The 16,643-nt window shown below is 40.0% G+C and overlaps 1 protein-coding gene and 2 pseudogenes across 3 annotated transcripts; 2 read left to right on the top strand and 1 right to left on the bottom strand.

Moving 5' to 3' along the window:
• Nucleotides 1–550: 550 nt before the first annotated feature.
• Nucleotides 551–6,810, bottom strand: LOC146520150 (uncharacterized; annotated as a pseudogene). The gene is made up of 2 exons (XR_014873752.1): nucleotides 6,096–6,810; nucleotides 551–4,209 (listed from the first exon to the last, which is right to left on the bottom strand). The product of XR_014873752.1 is annotated as an uncharacterized LOC146520150 (transcript).
• Nucleotides 6,790–9,102, top strand: LOC146520149 (methionine-R-sulfoxide reductase B1-A-like). Its single transcript, XM_085157270.1, has 4 exons — nucleotides 6,790–6,929; nucleotides 7,524–7,666; nucleotides 8,105–8,219; nucleotides 8,579–9,102. The coding sequence occupies exons 1-4, from the start codon at nucleotides 6,875–6,877 to the stop codon at nucleotides 8,596–8,598; spliced, it is 333 nt and encodes a 110-aa protein (XP_085013396.1). The 5' UTR covers nucleotides 6,790–6,874; the 3' UTR covers nucleotides 8,599–9,102.
• A 115-nt stretch (nucleotides 9,103–9,217) lies between these two features.
• On the top strand, nucleotides 9,218–9,979 carry LOC146520148 (methionine-R-sulfoxide reductase B1-A-like; annotated as a pseudogene). The gene is made up of 3 exons (XR_014873785.1): nucleotides 9,218–9,432; nucleotides 9,527–9,669; nucleotides 9,755–9,979. The product of XR_014873785.1 is annotated as a methionine-R-sulfoxide reductase B1-A-like (transcript).
• The last annotated feature ends 6,664 nt before the right edge of the window (nucleotides 9,980–16,643 follow it).

The raw sequence follows: 16,643 nt of genomic DNA, 5'->3' as shown, positions 1-16,643 counted from the left end.
TTCACGCCGGGATTAATGTTCAAAAGACTGTTTTTATGGCAATCCAGCTAATATTGAAGCCCCGCTTTCATCTGTGAAAGCAGGAAACTTTTCATGACTCCCTTAAGGGATTAATTAATTTACTAATTACTTAATTGACTTAAATCATTAACATTGTTTTTTTAAAGCGCCATATTAATGATTTGCATCACTGGGTTTGTGCTTGTGTGAATTAAAGGAATATTCATTTAGAAAGAGAAGCTTTCCGTTTAGGATTAAACTCCTGCTCATTTTAACCGAGAGCAGCCGGGAGGCAATAATCTGATTTCCTGCGACTGCTTTTAGGCTGCCACCTGTATTTGTGCTCGACGGTTGTATTGTTTTTATTATTATTATTATTATTATTATTATTATTATTATTATTATTTGTGCTTCAGATATCAGTTATTGCATAAACTTTTGGGTCCTGTGCTGAAACATGCAAACAAACAAAGGGTGGGTGCTAGCTTAATATAGCTTTTCGGGTAATCCACGGACAATCATTAATTATAAGTAACTACAACAGTAAAACAACAGTGTTGTGACATGGTGCATCAGTCCTAAATTTAGTGTCTGCTGCCACCTGTTGGGAAAACAGCAGAACTTATTATTTGCTCACTTAACCTCCTACGACCCAAACTTTTTCATGGCATGCACTTTTAATTTCTATTTGGGCTGATTGGGACCTGATGAATGTCAAAACAAAGAATTACGTGATTTTTTTTAAACCTGATTTTTGTTTCTGAGAAAAATGAGATCCACATATGAGGACATTTGCTTTAAATTTTGATAGGACAGTGGCAGAACAATGTCCTCATGAGTGGAGATCAGGCCCCTGTAGAGCAAAATTTAGTATTTTGCTCTGGATAACCCAAAATGTGATGTCCATATATGTGGATGCCAGGTCCCAGGAGGTTAAAGCAGCGTTGTTGAATGAACATTGTGTCTAAGATTTAGTAACGAGGTGCAGCATCAGCTCTGGGTCTGAAAAGCATGGACGCAGCATGCTGGCTGGCCTTACTGCATATGTATTTGTAGCGATGTACTTCACAGCACATATATATTTGGCAAGGGAATGTTTAAATGAACAACAAAACGGGGTTTAGTAAGGTTTGCAGCAAACTTTGCTGAACCGACTCTCTGCGAGAATCTCTGTGGGTCTTTTCTCAGCAGTGTGCACTCACAGCAGTTTTCATGTAGTTCATTTTTTAAAACTCCTCTCTATCAGATCCATACACCTGATATTGAAATGTCTATCAAAATGCAGCTGTTAATACAACTGTGTTTGTGTGTCAGACTTTATTAAGTGTCAGCAGCCTCAGTCTGGAGAAGAAAAAGACAAAAATGCACAAATTTACACACAAATTCAAATTTAGTTTTTTTTTTTCTACCATTGCACAGCTCAGCTCTTCCACAGATTCCAGGTTCATATGGTGGAATAGTTTGTAATACTATTGTATTACCACTCCTCTAGTTAAATCTAGTTCATTCACACAGAAAACCATACTGATTATTCTGCAGCTACTTAATATATTTGCTTAGTTCAAATTAAAATTACAGCTAGAGGCAAAGAGAGTACTGTAAAGTTACAAAAATTGCAGGTGTAAGGCTTTTCTTCCACATGTGTGGTCTGCAAACATCACAAGGGTCCATTTGTTTTCCTGAATGGTACCTCATTTGTATTTTCAGGCGACTGCTTTGCAGAAAAAAGTCTGCCACACTCTCCACAGTGGTATGGTTTCTCCCCAGATTGGGTCCTCACATGCACAGTGAGATTATCTCTGCGGTGAAGTGTTTTGCCACATTCTTGGCACACTAATGTGTGTGTGTGTGTGTTTTTATGAATCTGGAGTCCATGCATCCGGTAAGAAGTCTTACCACCAACGTCACAAAAATGCTTTGTGAGTATTTTACTTGTATGTTTTTATTTGCTTCGTTATAGCAGCGGTGTAGCTTTCTGGTACTATGTACGTCGACTGTGTGTGCATGTGTGTAGCACCATCCATAGTTACTTATAAAGCTTCCACTCGATACGCCTAGAAAAACAATTTAAAGAACTGAACCAGATTTCTGGTGTCGCAGACTTTCCCCCTCATCATTAGAGTTGATTAACTTCTGCTTCATGCAGAACTTCTGTGATTGTTTTCTCCTGCTGTTCAAGGATCTCCTTTGCTGCGTACAGCTGGTGAACAAATGACCACGGCTGAAACGTCATGCCGTCCTTGTCTCAGGTGGGAGATAAGATGCAAAAACACAGACAACAACAACTGAACTGTCATTTGATGTATAGGCACCATCGATAGTCAGGACCTGTTTCCCGACTTGAAGGCACAGGTAAGCAATTCTCTAATCCACTGGGGTAAATCCTAATATATAGCCAGTGAATTCCAGAGTGGAACAGAGTCTAACCCCTCTCCTGAACACTGGTTCCAGAGCCTGAGCTATTTGATATACCTTTATTAGTCCCACAAGGGGATTGAGATGCACTAACAGGAAAACTGTTGAAAATTGACACAAAGAAACAAATAAGCTCCTATGAAATCTACTGAACTTCCTAATTTTGTGGCATCATAAAGACATCGTTTAAAAAAAAAATAATCAAAAGCTTCTTTCCCTTCATTCAAATTACTCCCAGACTCTAATCCATCAAAATGCAGGAAGTTTTATGAAGTAATAACATATTGAAAAAAATCCACATACACTATCTACATTATCCACAGATCTGAGACAATACACATTACATTAATTATTACATTTAACACCATTTACCATATAAATGTATGCACGTCATGGCTGCAGCCAGAGACAAGCAGATCACTGTAATGTTATACAGTAGGATGTTAAACCTTAGTGTCAACTGTGGAAATTAACCTCACAACACCGGAGCAACACAGAGGGCAACAAGAGCTGCAGATGTGTTGTTCTACACTCGTACTCATGCAGTCAAAGTTGAACTAATCTTGCATCAAAGCCCACTAGGGAAAACAGCAAAATCATGTTAACCTCTTAAGCCCCAACGCCCCCTGATACGGGGGCAAAAGGCAGGAGATCAGTTAGGCTTGGGGCTTAAGAGGTTAACCAACAGCAGCATATAGCTGTAGAAATGATGCAATGGCCTTTAAAGCAAACCAAACATTATGAATTGCAGTTATTTGACACCACATCCGGCACAGTCGTGTTAAGTGGATGATATTAAAAGCTATCCAATTTCAACTAGACGGGGAAAAAAGGGATCACTCATCACTCTGCTTTGATACGTGTTTGCAAATGCAACTTGAGATTAGGTGCAAACAACACATATAGCAAGGCTAAGGCTTCTCGCCCATATGGGTGGTCTTGTGTCTGGTCATGTATGAATTTTGACTAAAGCGCATACCACAAATATCGCAAGGGTATGGTTACTCCCCAGAATGGCTCTTCATGTGCGTAATCAAACAGTGTTTATACCGGTAGGTTTTGCCACATTCCTGACACACAAACTCTTTCGTCAGTGTGTGTTTTCTTTTGTGAGGAGGCTGCGGACTTTAAAAAAAGTTTTACCGCAAACATAAAAAAAATATGCATCTCTGTGTTTCTTTTTCAAATGGAAAACAAGTTCTTTTGGATACCCGTATTTCATCCCACAAATAATGCAACTGGTACACTTCTTGTGCGTTTTGATGTGCTTCATTAAAGAGGCGGTGTAGTGAAAACGCTTCCTGCACAAATGGCAAAACTTGCGACCTTTTTTCCTTTTAACCGAGCAGTTCTTATAAGACAAAGCTGCTTGGGCTTTCTTGCCGCCACTGATGCGTTTTCCTTGCATCATCTTTGCTTTCTGTTTCACAGTTATGGCCTGTTCTCTCTCCGTCTCCTCACTAACAGCTGCAGACAAGTTTGAAGAAAGCATCTGCGTTTCATGTATTTGCGTGTCGGACTGTTCTTCCTCGCTTTTCACAGTTCCTGGAGGAGAGAAAAAACTCTCATTCCTGTGCTCCTCCTGCTCCATCTTCACCTCAGGCCTCTCCACCAGGCAGTAGTTCCCACTGTTACTGCTTAGATCTGCAGTGGGCTCAGGGGCTCCTGGATTCTCAGGGCTCGGTGTGAAGTCAGACTCTTCTGTGTTTATGGGTCCCTCGCACTCCTGCAGCAGCGGGGAGTCACATTCATCTCCATGTTGGAAGGCACTGTTGGTCATTGGAAGTTCTCCAGCTACAAAGGAAAATATCCACAAATGTTACCCAATCACCTGTAGGGTTTCCTCTTTGCTTTTAAATGGAAATAAATGTAAGTGCTAGAAAATGCTGTCCTGAGAATTTCTGGAAAAGTGCTCTTCACACCTCTAAATAGAGTTAAGAGAGACCAACATGTGAGATTTTGGTTTTATTTTTATTTTAGTTGTTTTTAGTTGATTCTATGCTGTTTTATCTTGTTTTTTAATATAAGGCTGTTTTAATTTTTCATGTATTATGTGGTTTATTTATTTATTTTCACAGTTTTCTGTTATTCTATTGTTTTTAACTTATTTTCTGTACAGCACTTTGGTCCTGTGCTGGGTATTTTAAAGTGCTTTATAAATAAAATTGGATTGGATTGGATTAAGGCAGTCAAGCCTTAAAGTCAAGAGTAATGCGGCCCCCTCAAAAGCCAAAAATCCAATGGAGTTCACCCGACCTTAAATCTTCACTCTAATCAAAATAAAAGAAAAAGTAATATATTTGCTTGAAAATGGTATTTAAAAAACAAAACAAAAACAAAGCATAAATAAGACAGGCTGCTGGCTATAAATTGCTATTGCTATCCAGTCATATGCAAAGAGTGAAGGCCAATGTCTTTAATACGAGATCAGTAAATTTGGGTAAGTGTAATGAATAATATCACGAACTAACTATCTCCTGTTTAAGCATTTGTTTAATGTGAATACATTCACATTATTGTTACCCTCCTGCACATTTTTTGGCACTTAACATCTTCTGCATACTTTGTGCTTACAGAAACTGTTCTGGTATCAAATGTTTAGCGTTTTGTGTCTTTTAAAAACACATATCCTGCTTTAGTAAGATTTCCTTGTGCTCGTAGTGTCAAAAGTTTGTCAGTAGGACCTAAGGTTTTTGTGTGGCAACTGTTTGTTTCTGGGTATCTCAGCAGTGATTTCTTCTGAGTTTCAGTAGGAAAAATAAGAAAAAAGACACAAGCTGCTCCTGATTGGTGGATACAAATTCAGCACATTCAGATCAATGACTGTATAAAAGACAGTCATTGACTCAGATTGCTTGGTTGGAAGAGAAACACAGAGGCAGGTGTGTATCAATGTGTGTGTGCATATATTTTTAAATAGTGTTAGGTAATAACGATGCACAATTCACTCGTGAGAATAAAGGTGTGCACATCCACATTTTTAAATACTGTTAGGTGGAGACGTCCTATGGAGTATCTTAAAAAAATTTTTTTTTAAATATTTGAGGCAAAATCTTCAAATTTTCAACATTCACATTGCATTTTTGCCAAAAAATGCTTTATCTAACATATAAATAATTTATATAACTATGTAACTGAGCATACTTGTGAATATCAGTTATTACCTGGAGCACCTTGAGCTAGGGAACACTTGATTATCAGAGTATACCACAATACTGCTGCAGATCATTGCTATCTCCTTATACTTTGAGACCACCCTTCTCCAGTTGTGTTTCTTGCTAGTGTCCTTGTCACTTCTGGCAGCAAGAAACTATACTTGCAGCCAGGTTGCACAGTTAGTCGATCCATTTCTTTAATGGGGGTTTTCTTGTCGTTCCCTCACCAGTGCAACTTTTGTCACTTTCATTCACCAAAGCAGATGAAATGCATTTATGATGGTTTGTACTTCACAGCTGAACAAATTGATATCCTTGGAGTAACTACCTTTATCTTATTCTGTGATGATTAAGTGCTACCTTACTATTTGTTAGCTTTGTATTGAACTATCTCTCATTATGCAGGAGCAAAGCTTTCTGGTATTCCGTGCGTGAATTATTATATTATCATCCATAGCCACAAAGCTGTTTATAAAGCTACGACTAAAAAAAACATGACAAAAAATCTAAAGAATCGTCCTAAACCTGATTTCAGCGGTGTCGCAGACTTTTCGCCTCCTCTTTAGCTCGAACGTCTGCCTCGTGCAAAACTAACGTGATGGTGTTCTCCATCTGCCCGAGGATCTCTTCAGCTGCAGCGTACAGGCGCTGGTGAACAAACAACCTGAGCTGAAACATCGTGGCGTCCGTGCCTCAGGTGGGCGATAAGAAACAAAAACAGCAACGATTACCCAAAAAAAGAGAAAGAAAGTTGTTGTTTTTGTTTGTTTATTTAAAAAAAGACAAACTCCAACGTACTCAGAGCATCAACTCAACAGCCTATGGACAGTTAAGAAGCCACTATGTTACCTCCGGTTTGGGCCTTTCAAAATTGGAGCGTACACGGAATGTGCAAGTAGAAGTCACATTTTTTGGAGTTACAACAGCAAAATACAAACTACATCGAGGCTAAAACAATCCAGAAAAAATCTAATATAAAAGCTGAACTTAATTCGTGCTCTAAATACTCTAGATTTCACATTGATGAAGCCTTTCAATATGCGGAACATTGACGGTTCATATATAGAAATAATTTAAAAAAAAGCTTTGCTGTATTTTCCTATTTGCAGGTTCACAAAAGGAATCACTGGATGACGGTGAAATGTACCATACAGTCATTGATCATTACCCACAAAAAAAAAAGAAAAAGAAAAAAGAAACTTTCAGTTTGAAGGTCAGAATCTTGGACCGGAAGTTGATTTGTTTGCAACCGGTTCTGTGGACTTCAGTGTAGGTTCACGTTGAACATACGGAAAGAAAAAGCAATGTCTTTTTGCTCTTTCCTCGGTGGAGAGGTCTTCAAAGACCATTTTAAGTCAGGTACCGCTATGACTTTTTTTGTTTAAACTTATTGTATTTTATTCAATGTTTCTATATAGCTTTATATAGAATATATAACGCTGTTTGGAGACTGGTTTGCAGCTGTTTGCTAACTATCCAATACAGCACAAATAACTTTTCAAACTGCTGGTTAGCTCGTTCTAACTCGTCCTCATTGTCCGTTTCAGGCTATAAAACCCTTTAGGAAGTACTGTTTTTATATCCATGGTCGCTGGTGATTGTGATGTAAATAGCGAAAATCGTTCAACCTGTTGTGTAACCATGTTAAAGTTACATAACAACCAGATTACCAAACTAGATTAAGCTTCACATACAAGGATGTCATTATTTTTTTTTTTTTACATACCCTTAACCACAGCTAAAAAGGTAACAATATCCTTAAAGAATTAGTGTTTCAAACGATGTTAAAAAAAAAAAATCTTTATATATATGTATATATATGTGTGTGTGTGTGTGTTTGTGTATATATATTAAATGTATATATTATATAAATGTACATATTATTTTAAAACTACAGTAGAGACACTCTATCGCTTCATGTTACATAACAGTCTCCTGCCTTTTATTCCTCAGGGATTTATGTGTGCACCAAGTGTGATAACCAGCTGTTCTCCAGCCGCTCCAAGTATGAACACTCTTCACCCTGGCCAGCTTTCACAGAGACCATCCATGAAAACAGTGTGTCCAAACATGAGGAGAGGCCTGGGGCATACAAGGTACCATAATTAAAATAGTTTTAAGTTTTTAATTGACTAGGTTCTTCTTCAACTGCCCATGCGCAGTTTCACATTTGTATGATCAGTTTGAACCAGTTTGAATAGAATTTATATCACCTAATTCACCTGCTTGCTGCATACATGCTACTACTGCACATTCACCTAATGTATATATTATATATAATGTTCTCCCCCCCTCCCTCTTTTTGCACAAGTCGAGGAGCGTGTCATGTTACATTTCACTGTGTGTTATACTTGTATAACTATGCATGTGACGAATAAAGAACCTTGAACCTTGACCCTTGAACCTACTGTCAAGCACTAGCTGGCTGTAAGTCAGAGGACTCCTGTGAGGGACTTTCTTGGCTGCTCTAAATGCTGATTAATTAATTTCTATCACTTTTTTCTCTTCTATCTGTCACTTTTGTCTTGTTCAAGGTGCGGTGTGGGAAGTGTGGGAATGGACTTGGTCATGAATTTGTGAATGATGGGCCGTCCAAAGGACTCTCTCGCTTCTGAATATTCAGCAGCTCACTGAAGTTCATCCCTAAAGGTATGAACAGTCAGGCTATTTCTCCACACGAGGTTGAGACTAGTGTACCTGTCAAGTTATAATTTGTGATATGAGCCTAGGAATCGCGATTTGCAGTGAGCTCAAAGTTCTAGTGTTGTTAACCAGCTCCCATGATATTTTTTCATCTTTAAATTTGCTTTAAAACCAGAATGTTATGTCCTCGTTCATGTGTGTAGTGTAGAGGAGCCTAAGGATGTGTTACTGTTTTTACACAGTCCTCAAAGGTACTAGTTAAAATCAAACCAGAGTTTAAACATTTCTTCAGAGGAGTTTCACAGTTAACTGTGCTCATCAAGATTTACATATTCCATCTCCTTTTCTTTGTCCCTTGTCCACAGATAAAGTTGATGGACCGTAAGGTGAGATTTCAGGAGTAAGTGCTGCTGGATGGATGTCTCTTTGCATTGCTAAAGGTGTGAACAGTCAATGAAGTACTCTGGGACAAAGCCCAGCGTGGGAGCACCAGAGCTCTGATGGACGGTGGTCTCACTAGACAGCAAGAACAGAGAACGGCTCTCAACACATCTGCTATGCAATCATCACAGACTTTGCAACTTATTGTTGCTTATCACACCCTCAATGTCTCCATGTCTCCTTGGTTTTTATTTCGATTGACAGTGCAGTACTTATCACAGTCGTCCCATGAATCTTTTCCAAAGATTGCTCATTTAAAAAAAAAAAAAATTGTCCTAAACTCTTTTGTTTAAGGCGCTTGGTGTTGAAAATTAGGGGCCACACAAACCTTTTTTCATTGAATGAAATGATTCCTATGCAATATACCTCTCTCTCTAAAGAGGCTTTATGTAATAGGTCACAATAACCTGAATACACAGCAATAAAAAAATCTATTTTAAATTATAAATAGACTATATGTTAATGATTATATTTTTATATTCATTTGGTTGATGAATTTTTTGTTCCAGTATTTGTGAATGAAGGTAAGTAGGTATGCATTTTAGTTTTTCAGAAAATTGCCACCAGGTGGAAGCAATGAGAGAAGGATCGGGCATTACACAAGAGTCATGGAGCTGCTGACACTTGATATGCACATGAAGGTTTTTCAGGCCTAAGCTGGGCAACTGTAGAGATAAACTGCTTTGGCTCTGACGACTTTGACTTTTGGCTGAAATGGATGAAATGTCTCACTGCTCTTTTTCTGGTGGTGAAGAATATAAAAATCACTTCCAGCCTGGTGAGTAAAAGAAAGTGTGAGGCTGCTTGTGGCTATGTAACAAGACACTCTGCTGTAAAAATATGGAAGACTGTGCCTCTTTCCTCATTCTCAGGTATATATGTGTGCTCCGAATGTGGCCACGAGTTATTTTCAAGCATGTCGAAGTTCGAGCACTCTTCTCCATGGCCGGTGTTTTCACAGACTATCCGTGAAGACAGTGTCTCAAAACACCCTGAAGCTTGGGGACCGATAAAGGTAGTAAACAACATTTGTTAGGAAGCTTCACTGTTACCAATCAGGTATAAGGTTTGACTTGCACCATCTGGATTAAAATACTTAGGTCTGTTGTGGGAAGTGTGGCAATGGACTGGGTCATGAGTTCTTGTATGATGGACCAAGAGAAGGGCTGTCACGCTTCTGAATCTTCAGCAGCTCACTTATGTTTATCCCTAAAGGTGACTATCAAGGGTTTCCTACATTACACAGCTGGTTTCATACATTACACCCCCACTGTCCACCTGCAACCAGCTGTTGTTTCTTCTTTTCTCTAAACAGAAAAGGCTGATGGACAGAAAAGTGAGCAGTGAAAGACAAGAATTTTCCCTCCTGCTGATGTGTTCACAGCAAATGAAGTACTCAGGATAAAGTTTAATGGATCTCCTGGGCACTGATGAGAAAGTGGACACTAGGAAGAAAGGACTGGTCTAAACAGATCATTCAACTGTGAGCGTACAACACAAAAAATAGCTACAGCTACAGCAAATGGCTCAAATTCAGCCACATTGTTTGAACTTTGCACTTTTTTTAAACTTGTCCCCTGGGCAAAGAGTGTCAGATGTTTATCAGCCACAGTCTCAGTTTAAATTAACCCACGTCTGGGAAAATGTGTTAATGGCTGTGTACCAGTGTCTAATTTGTGATTCCACCAGCTGATGGTGCTATATAGCCTAAATAAGCTTTGTTTTTCTGCATTATTAGTCACCCTATGATGTTACTGTATAAAAAAACAAACAAACAAACAAACAAAAAAAACTTTTGGTTTGATTGGTCCCAACCTCTAAAGCTCTGAGTTTCATGATTGGACTCATACAGTTAGAATCATAAGGAACTATCTTCATTCACACTGCGCTCAAGGAGTGAGCCCTACATGTACTATAGTACCTGCCAAGTACCTCAAACACCGCACCAATCTACCTTAGAGCCTTGATACTGATTTAAAGTCATATTAATTGTTAATTTACCTTACAGTTGTATGAAAGTATCACATTGTACATCAGTTCAATATATATTTATTGGCTACTTTCTTAGGTAAACAGTGCTAATACGGTGTAGGATCTTCTTTTTCCTTCAGAACTCTTAATAAAGTGCTGGAAATATTCCTCAGAGATTTTAGTCCATTTTGACATGATAGGATCACACGGTTGCTCCAGATTTGTTGGCTGCACATCCATGATGAGAATCCCGTTCCACCAGATCCCAAAGATTCTCTATTGGACTGAGATCAGCTGACTGTAGAGGCCAATGAGAACAATGAACTCACTGTCATGTCACGGCCTGAACTGTTGGTGCATGGAAGAATGGATCTGTGCTTTCATGGTATTTTTTTTTCCAGTCTTCTATTATCCAATTTTGATGAGTCTGTGGGAACCGTAGCCTTTCTTTCCTGTTCTTAGCAGATTTCTCAGCTGCACATCATTTATGAGAATCCTGTTCCACCAGATCCCAATGATGGTCTATTGGACTGAGATTAGCTGACTGCGGAGGTCATCTGCGTAAAGTGTCCTATCCAAAAAAACAGTTTGGGATGATTTGAGCTTTGTGGCATTGTTTGTTATCCTGCTGGAAGCAACAATTAGAAAGTTGTTCCACTGTGGTCATAAAGGGATGGACATAGTCAGCAACGATAGTTGGGTAACTGGTGTTTAAAAGGTTCCCATTTGGTGCTAAAGGTCCCAAAGTGTGCCAAGAAAATATACCCCATCCTATTACACCCCATCACAAGCCTGAAGCGGCGACACAAGAAGGGATGGATCAATGCTTTCATGTTGTTTACATTAAATTCTGACTAAATGTTGAGACTGATCAGACCAGGCGACGTTTTTCCCGTCTTCTATTGTGGAGTTTTGTTGAAAGCCTCAGTTTCCTGTTCTTAGCTGACAGGAGTGTGGTCTTCTGCTGCTGTAGCCCATCTGAGCCAAAGTTTAAGATGTTGCATATTCAGAGATGCTTTTCTGCATACCTTGGTTGTAATGGGCACTTATCTGACTCACTGTTGCCTGCAACTGTTATCAACTTCAAGCAGTCTGACCATTCTCCTGTACTGTCTGACATTAACAAGGCATTTTCACCCAGAGACCTGCTGCTCGCTTGACATTTTTTCTACGTGTGTGGGAAAATCCCATCAACAGTTTCTGAAATACTCAGGCCTGTCTGGCACCAACGACCGTACCACATTGAAAATCTCTTAAACGACCTTTCTTCTTCATTCAGAAGCTCAGTTTGAACTTGAACAGATCCTCTTCACCACGTCTACATGCCTAAACTGATTGGCTGGTGAGATATTTGTTTTAACAAGAGGTTGAACTGATGTACCTAACAAAGTGTCCAGTGAGTGCATGACCTTGATTAGTGTGAACTGAATGACTGGAGTAAATAGAGAAGAAAGTCTCTATCAGCTCTCTGCACTCAAATTATCCTCATTCTCTGTAGCCAGCAACAACAAAGCAATGCTGAACTTATCAGCAACTTTTCACAGATGTTGTTCATTCACTTTAAGTAATTGTAGTAAAAAGTAAGACCCTTCTACACAAATAAGGCCTTTTTTTTCTAATGGAATTTAGGTGAGTTTTTTCTAAGATCCACTGATTGAGAGTGCTGTATATATCTGGACATCATGTCTCCACCGCACCGTGCTGTCTCCCTTTCAAGCCGGCAGCTTGTTTCCCGATCTAGATCCTGCAGTTATGGGGCGCTGAGCAGTAATACTCTGTTACAGACGTTAGGGGGTCGTGTGTGTGTGTGTTTTTTCCACTTGGTAAAGTTTTCTAAATATCTCAGTAAGCAGCAGTTCTTGGCTGGTGGAGTGGTGGAATTTTAAACAAAGTGAGCATGTGGGTGTATATTCAACAGCTCTCGTGCTGTTTAAGTGTCTAGGATGAGCAGGTGTGAAGCTGCTGATTTTCAAAGGCTGGTAGATAATAATAATAATAATAATAATGGATTGGATTTATATAGCGCTTTTCAAGGCACCCAAAGCGCTTTACAATACCACTATTCATTCACTCTCACATTCATACACTGGTGGAGGCAAGCTACAGTTGTAGCCACAGCTGCCCTGGGGCAGACTGACAGAAGCGAGGCTGCCATATCGCGCCATCGGCCCCTCTGGCCAACACCAGTAGGCAGTAGGGTAAAGTGTCTTGCCCAAGGACACAACGACCAGGACAGAGAGCCCGGGGAACAAACCGGCGACCTTCCGGTTACAGATACGCTTCCCAACCCCCTGAGCCACGGTCGCCCCGATCTAAGGGGGAGATGAAAGCTTCACTGTCAGACAGAGGATTAAGAACGGAAGTGCAAACATTCATAGATTGTGATGTTAAAGTATTTAAAGCATAGACTTCTTTGCCCGTTTTAGCGGTGCTGATGTTTTCTGCAGCTGCATTTCCCAAAAAAAGGAAAACAAAAGACTAGTGGAACATCTCACCTGGTCAAACATCTCCCATACAACCTGTAAGTAACATATACAGAAATGTTACTGGATAGAAAAAGAGCAACAGTCTTTCACTTGGAAAGACTGGGAGACGCTAATTTCTCAGCGTATTTTTCTGTGTGGAAGACGGAGGGCTGAATCGTGGTCGTGATCTCCAGTCCTTCAAGCGGCGCTACATTAAAAATGTATACAATTCCATAAAAGAAATCCCTGAATGGGAACACTGAAACCACAGTCGGTAAATAAAGTTGTCACGGCATCCACAATCCAAGGTAAAAGTCAAGCACGCTTCTAATTGCCTTCTCTAAGCAAAAGCTAATTTTAGGTTTTAGATTTTTTAATGGTTCAAAACCACAAAGCAGTCTTTTTGTAAATCCTGGATTTTGATGCTTACCAGCACATAGTTTAAAAGTTAGTATCTCTCATGGTGTTGTGGTACGTTAGTGCATCTGGATTTGGAGCAAGAGATGCTGCCATGTCTTGATAAATGATGTGTTTTTCATAGCAGGCCTTGATTATTTTAGCAGGAATTACATCCTAGATATATTAACAGCATAGTAAAGCAGTCTGGTTGCTAATGTGGATTTTCCTGCAGTTGAGACCTGTCACCTACGGAAAATACTTTTGGCAAACTATGAAACAAAAAACAGCAGCAGCTGGTCATTGTAGTTTCTCGTGGCCTTGTTAAAAGAAAATGTGATATGTACCATACAACAGTAAATGTTCTCTGCAAGCCAGCTGCTGGCTTTTGGGTTTAAAAAAAACTTGTTTTTTTTAAACCCAAAAAACCATAAACTAACATTTTAGGAAAGCACGATCAAAACAGCAGCTACAAATGTGCAGATATGATGTGATTTTGTCGCCTATTTTTTGCTGTCAGAGCTTTGTCTAAAGTACTGCTCAGTTTTTCCACAGACTTTAAATCATCAGGCAGACTACACCGGGCCCAATCCCTCAAACTGTCAGCTCTAACCCTAATGTTGGCTCCAGTGTTTACCTCAAACTCTCATTAATTAACTAATACCTTCCATGTGACTGATTAGATGTTGCTCATTCTCTGTAATGTCAACACACGAGTGCACAGACTAAACTGTCCTCTGGGATGAGACAAAAATACAGAGATAAACCAGATGTGACAACGAGAGATGGAGAGGAAAAGGAAATTGCTCCAACCCCACCTCCAACAAAAAACAAAAAACAGGAGTACAATTAGCATTTGCTATCTGTGAGAACAGCCTTTCTGGCTGGCATCTGAGCACAGCTGTATGGCCAAAAGGAAGCAAACAGGAAGGAGGAAGTGGCAATTCTCCGATAGAATCACAAGACAGACTTTATTTCCACTGACCTCTGTGTCTCATCCTGCTCGTAAACAAATGGGATCCTTAATTACATTAAACCACCACTGCTCCAAAGTCTTCCTCAGTTCCAAAGGCCAAGCCTCAAGGTTGGGCTAACCATATGTGTGTGTGTGCGCCAGTGACTCATTCACAGGACATCTTGCTTTAATTGTACCCTATATGAGGCTGTTGCTTAGATGTGGATGTTTACGGGCACTACACCTGCTTCTGTTTTGAGCCAAGCCAGACAAAAAAAGAAAAAAAGGGGGAAAAAGAGCTTATTTTGCTTCCACACGCCATGGCATTAGATTCAAGTTCATCAAGGTAGCAAAGCTCACTAAAACATCTGTCACCCAGTGGCTGCGCGTCTGCACACACCACAAGCTGTGATCATTTTGCTGGAGGAATAAAGTGCCTGAATGCGTGACTGCAACTTAAATAAAGAGATATCCTTTCATCAGGGGTTAATATTTGCAGTATGTGAGCTAACCCACTATATGTCTCCATCCATACATACGTTGAGGGCCTGCCCTCCACATGTTTTAGGCATACATATGTTGGCCAAAACTCCATCTCCCTGCCTAACGAATGAAAGAATAAACAAAGTTTTTATACGAGACACTGGTGGATGATTTCCGCTCTGGATCAAAGAAAGATGGAAACTCGAGGCGGTCCAGGTTGGGCATAGTTATCAGGTCAGCATGTGTTCGAAGGAGACAGGGCTTAAACCGAAATGAAAATCCTCTTTGCAAGGTAAACCGCACCTCAATGATGTGTGGTTTACTGGAACTCATCTTATGTGCTGTGGGTATACGAAAAAGCATATCTTGATGACTTATAAACATAGTAAAAACAGGAAGATGAGTTATAAAACTAAAGTTACTTTAAGGAGGAAACAATAGGCCACCTCACATTTCTGTTCTTTCCAGCAAAATGTCAAAGGTTTCAAAATGCAGGAGACAAAAGAAAGACAGAAAAGCCAAAGGAGCGCACTGCACAGCTTACAGCATGAGGGCTTTCAATGAAAATAAAATAAACAACACATGAAATCTCAGTGGCTTCTGCCACTTTATTGTCATCTCTATCACATTCCTGTCTGTGAAAGCCGCCGACTTCAAAAACACGGAGAGGGTTTTTGAACATATACATGTTTGCAAACATCACTCAGCTGCTATCTGATCTGCTTTAGAGAGATAGCACCCTGAGAGAGCAGCGCAGGTTGGTCCTAAAAGCTTCAAAGGAATACTTGAGGTGTGTGGCACAGGTATTGTTTGCACAGATCAGGCTAGGGTGGTGGTGGGTGGGGGTGGGGGTCGTTATTTTCGGGGATGCTGGACCGACTGAGGGATAAAAGCGGAGGTTTAAGAGGAGAACAAGACTGGCTGATTGTGTGCCCACATGACAACTTTTATCCGGCCTTGATCAGAGACTATAGGGGGTTTGAAAGGCCTCAAAGGTGGGCACTGTAATCCAGGAAGGAACTTTGGGAAGGCTGTGCCCTCATGTCATATCTTTTTCCTTTTCCTGTTATTTTTTTATATAAGTTCAGCCTCACAGATCACCAAAATGGTCAAATGGAGTCAGGGAAACCTTTATCAAAGCACTATCTTCAGGCTATGGAAACATGAGGAAGGTTTAGGATTTCAGTTGAAAAGCTCGCAGATATTCAGAACAGTGACAGACTGGGAAAATGCAGTGTTTTTGTCAGTGCATGCCGAGAAATGTCACAAGTCTTTGACGTCTAAGTAAATGACTGCACACTACAAACATCTTTTTTTGACATTTAAATTGTGCTGCAGAGAAGAAAGCAATTACTTCAGCCTTTCTCTGGGTATCGTGCCACAGACTCATTTTTTTTATTCACATCCCACCCCCTTACCCAGACTACACCCACCTAGTCAGTTAACCCGAACTCCCTGCAATTTGTAGCTGCTCATCCTTTATCATCTTCATTAACAATCTAAGCGTGCTTCATGTGCCATCCAGATCATACTGTGCGACTTAAAGAAGATTGCGAGCATGTTGATGCAAACCCCTTCCTTGTTTGAGCCTGCATTTTTCTCTTACCGTCTGTCTGTATTTGCACTGTATATACACTGTGTACTGTACATATGGGGTTGCATAGAAATTGTAAACCCTTTACTCCCCACAGACCCCAGATGGGTGGTCGTAATAGTCAA

This window comes from Neolamprologus multifasciatus, chromosome 4, assembly GCF_963576455.1.
Source record: "Neolamprologus multifasciatus chromosome 4, fNeoMul1.2, whole genome shotgun sequence".
Taxonomy (NCBI): Eukaryota; Metazoa; Chordata; class Actinopteri; order Cichliformes; family Cichlidae; genus Neolamprologus; species Neolamprologus multifasciatus.
The sequence above is the reverse complement of the archived record's forward strand: the minus strand, read 5'-3'. Positions and strand labels throughout refer to the sequence as shown.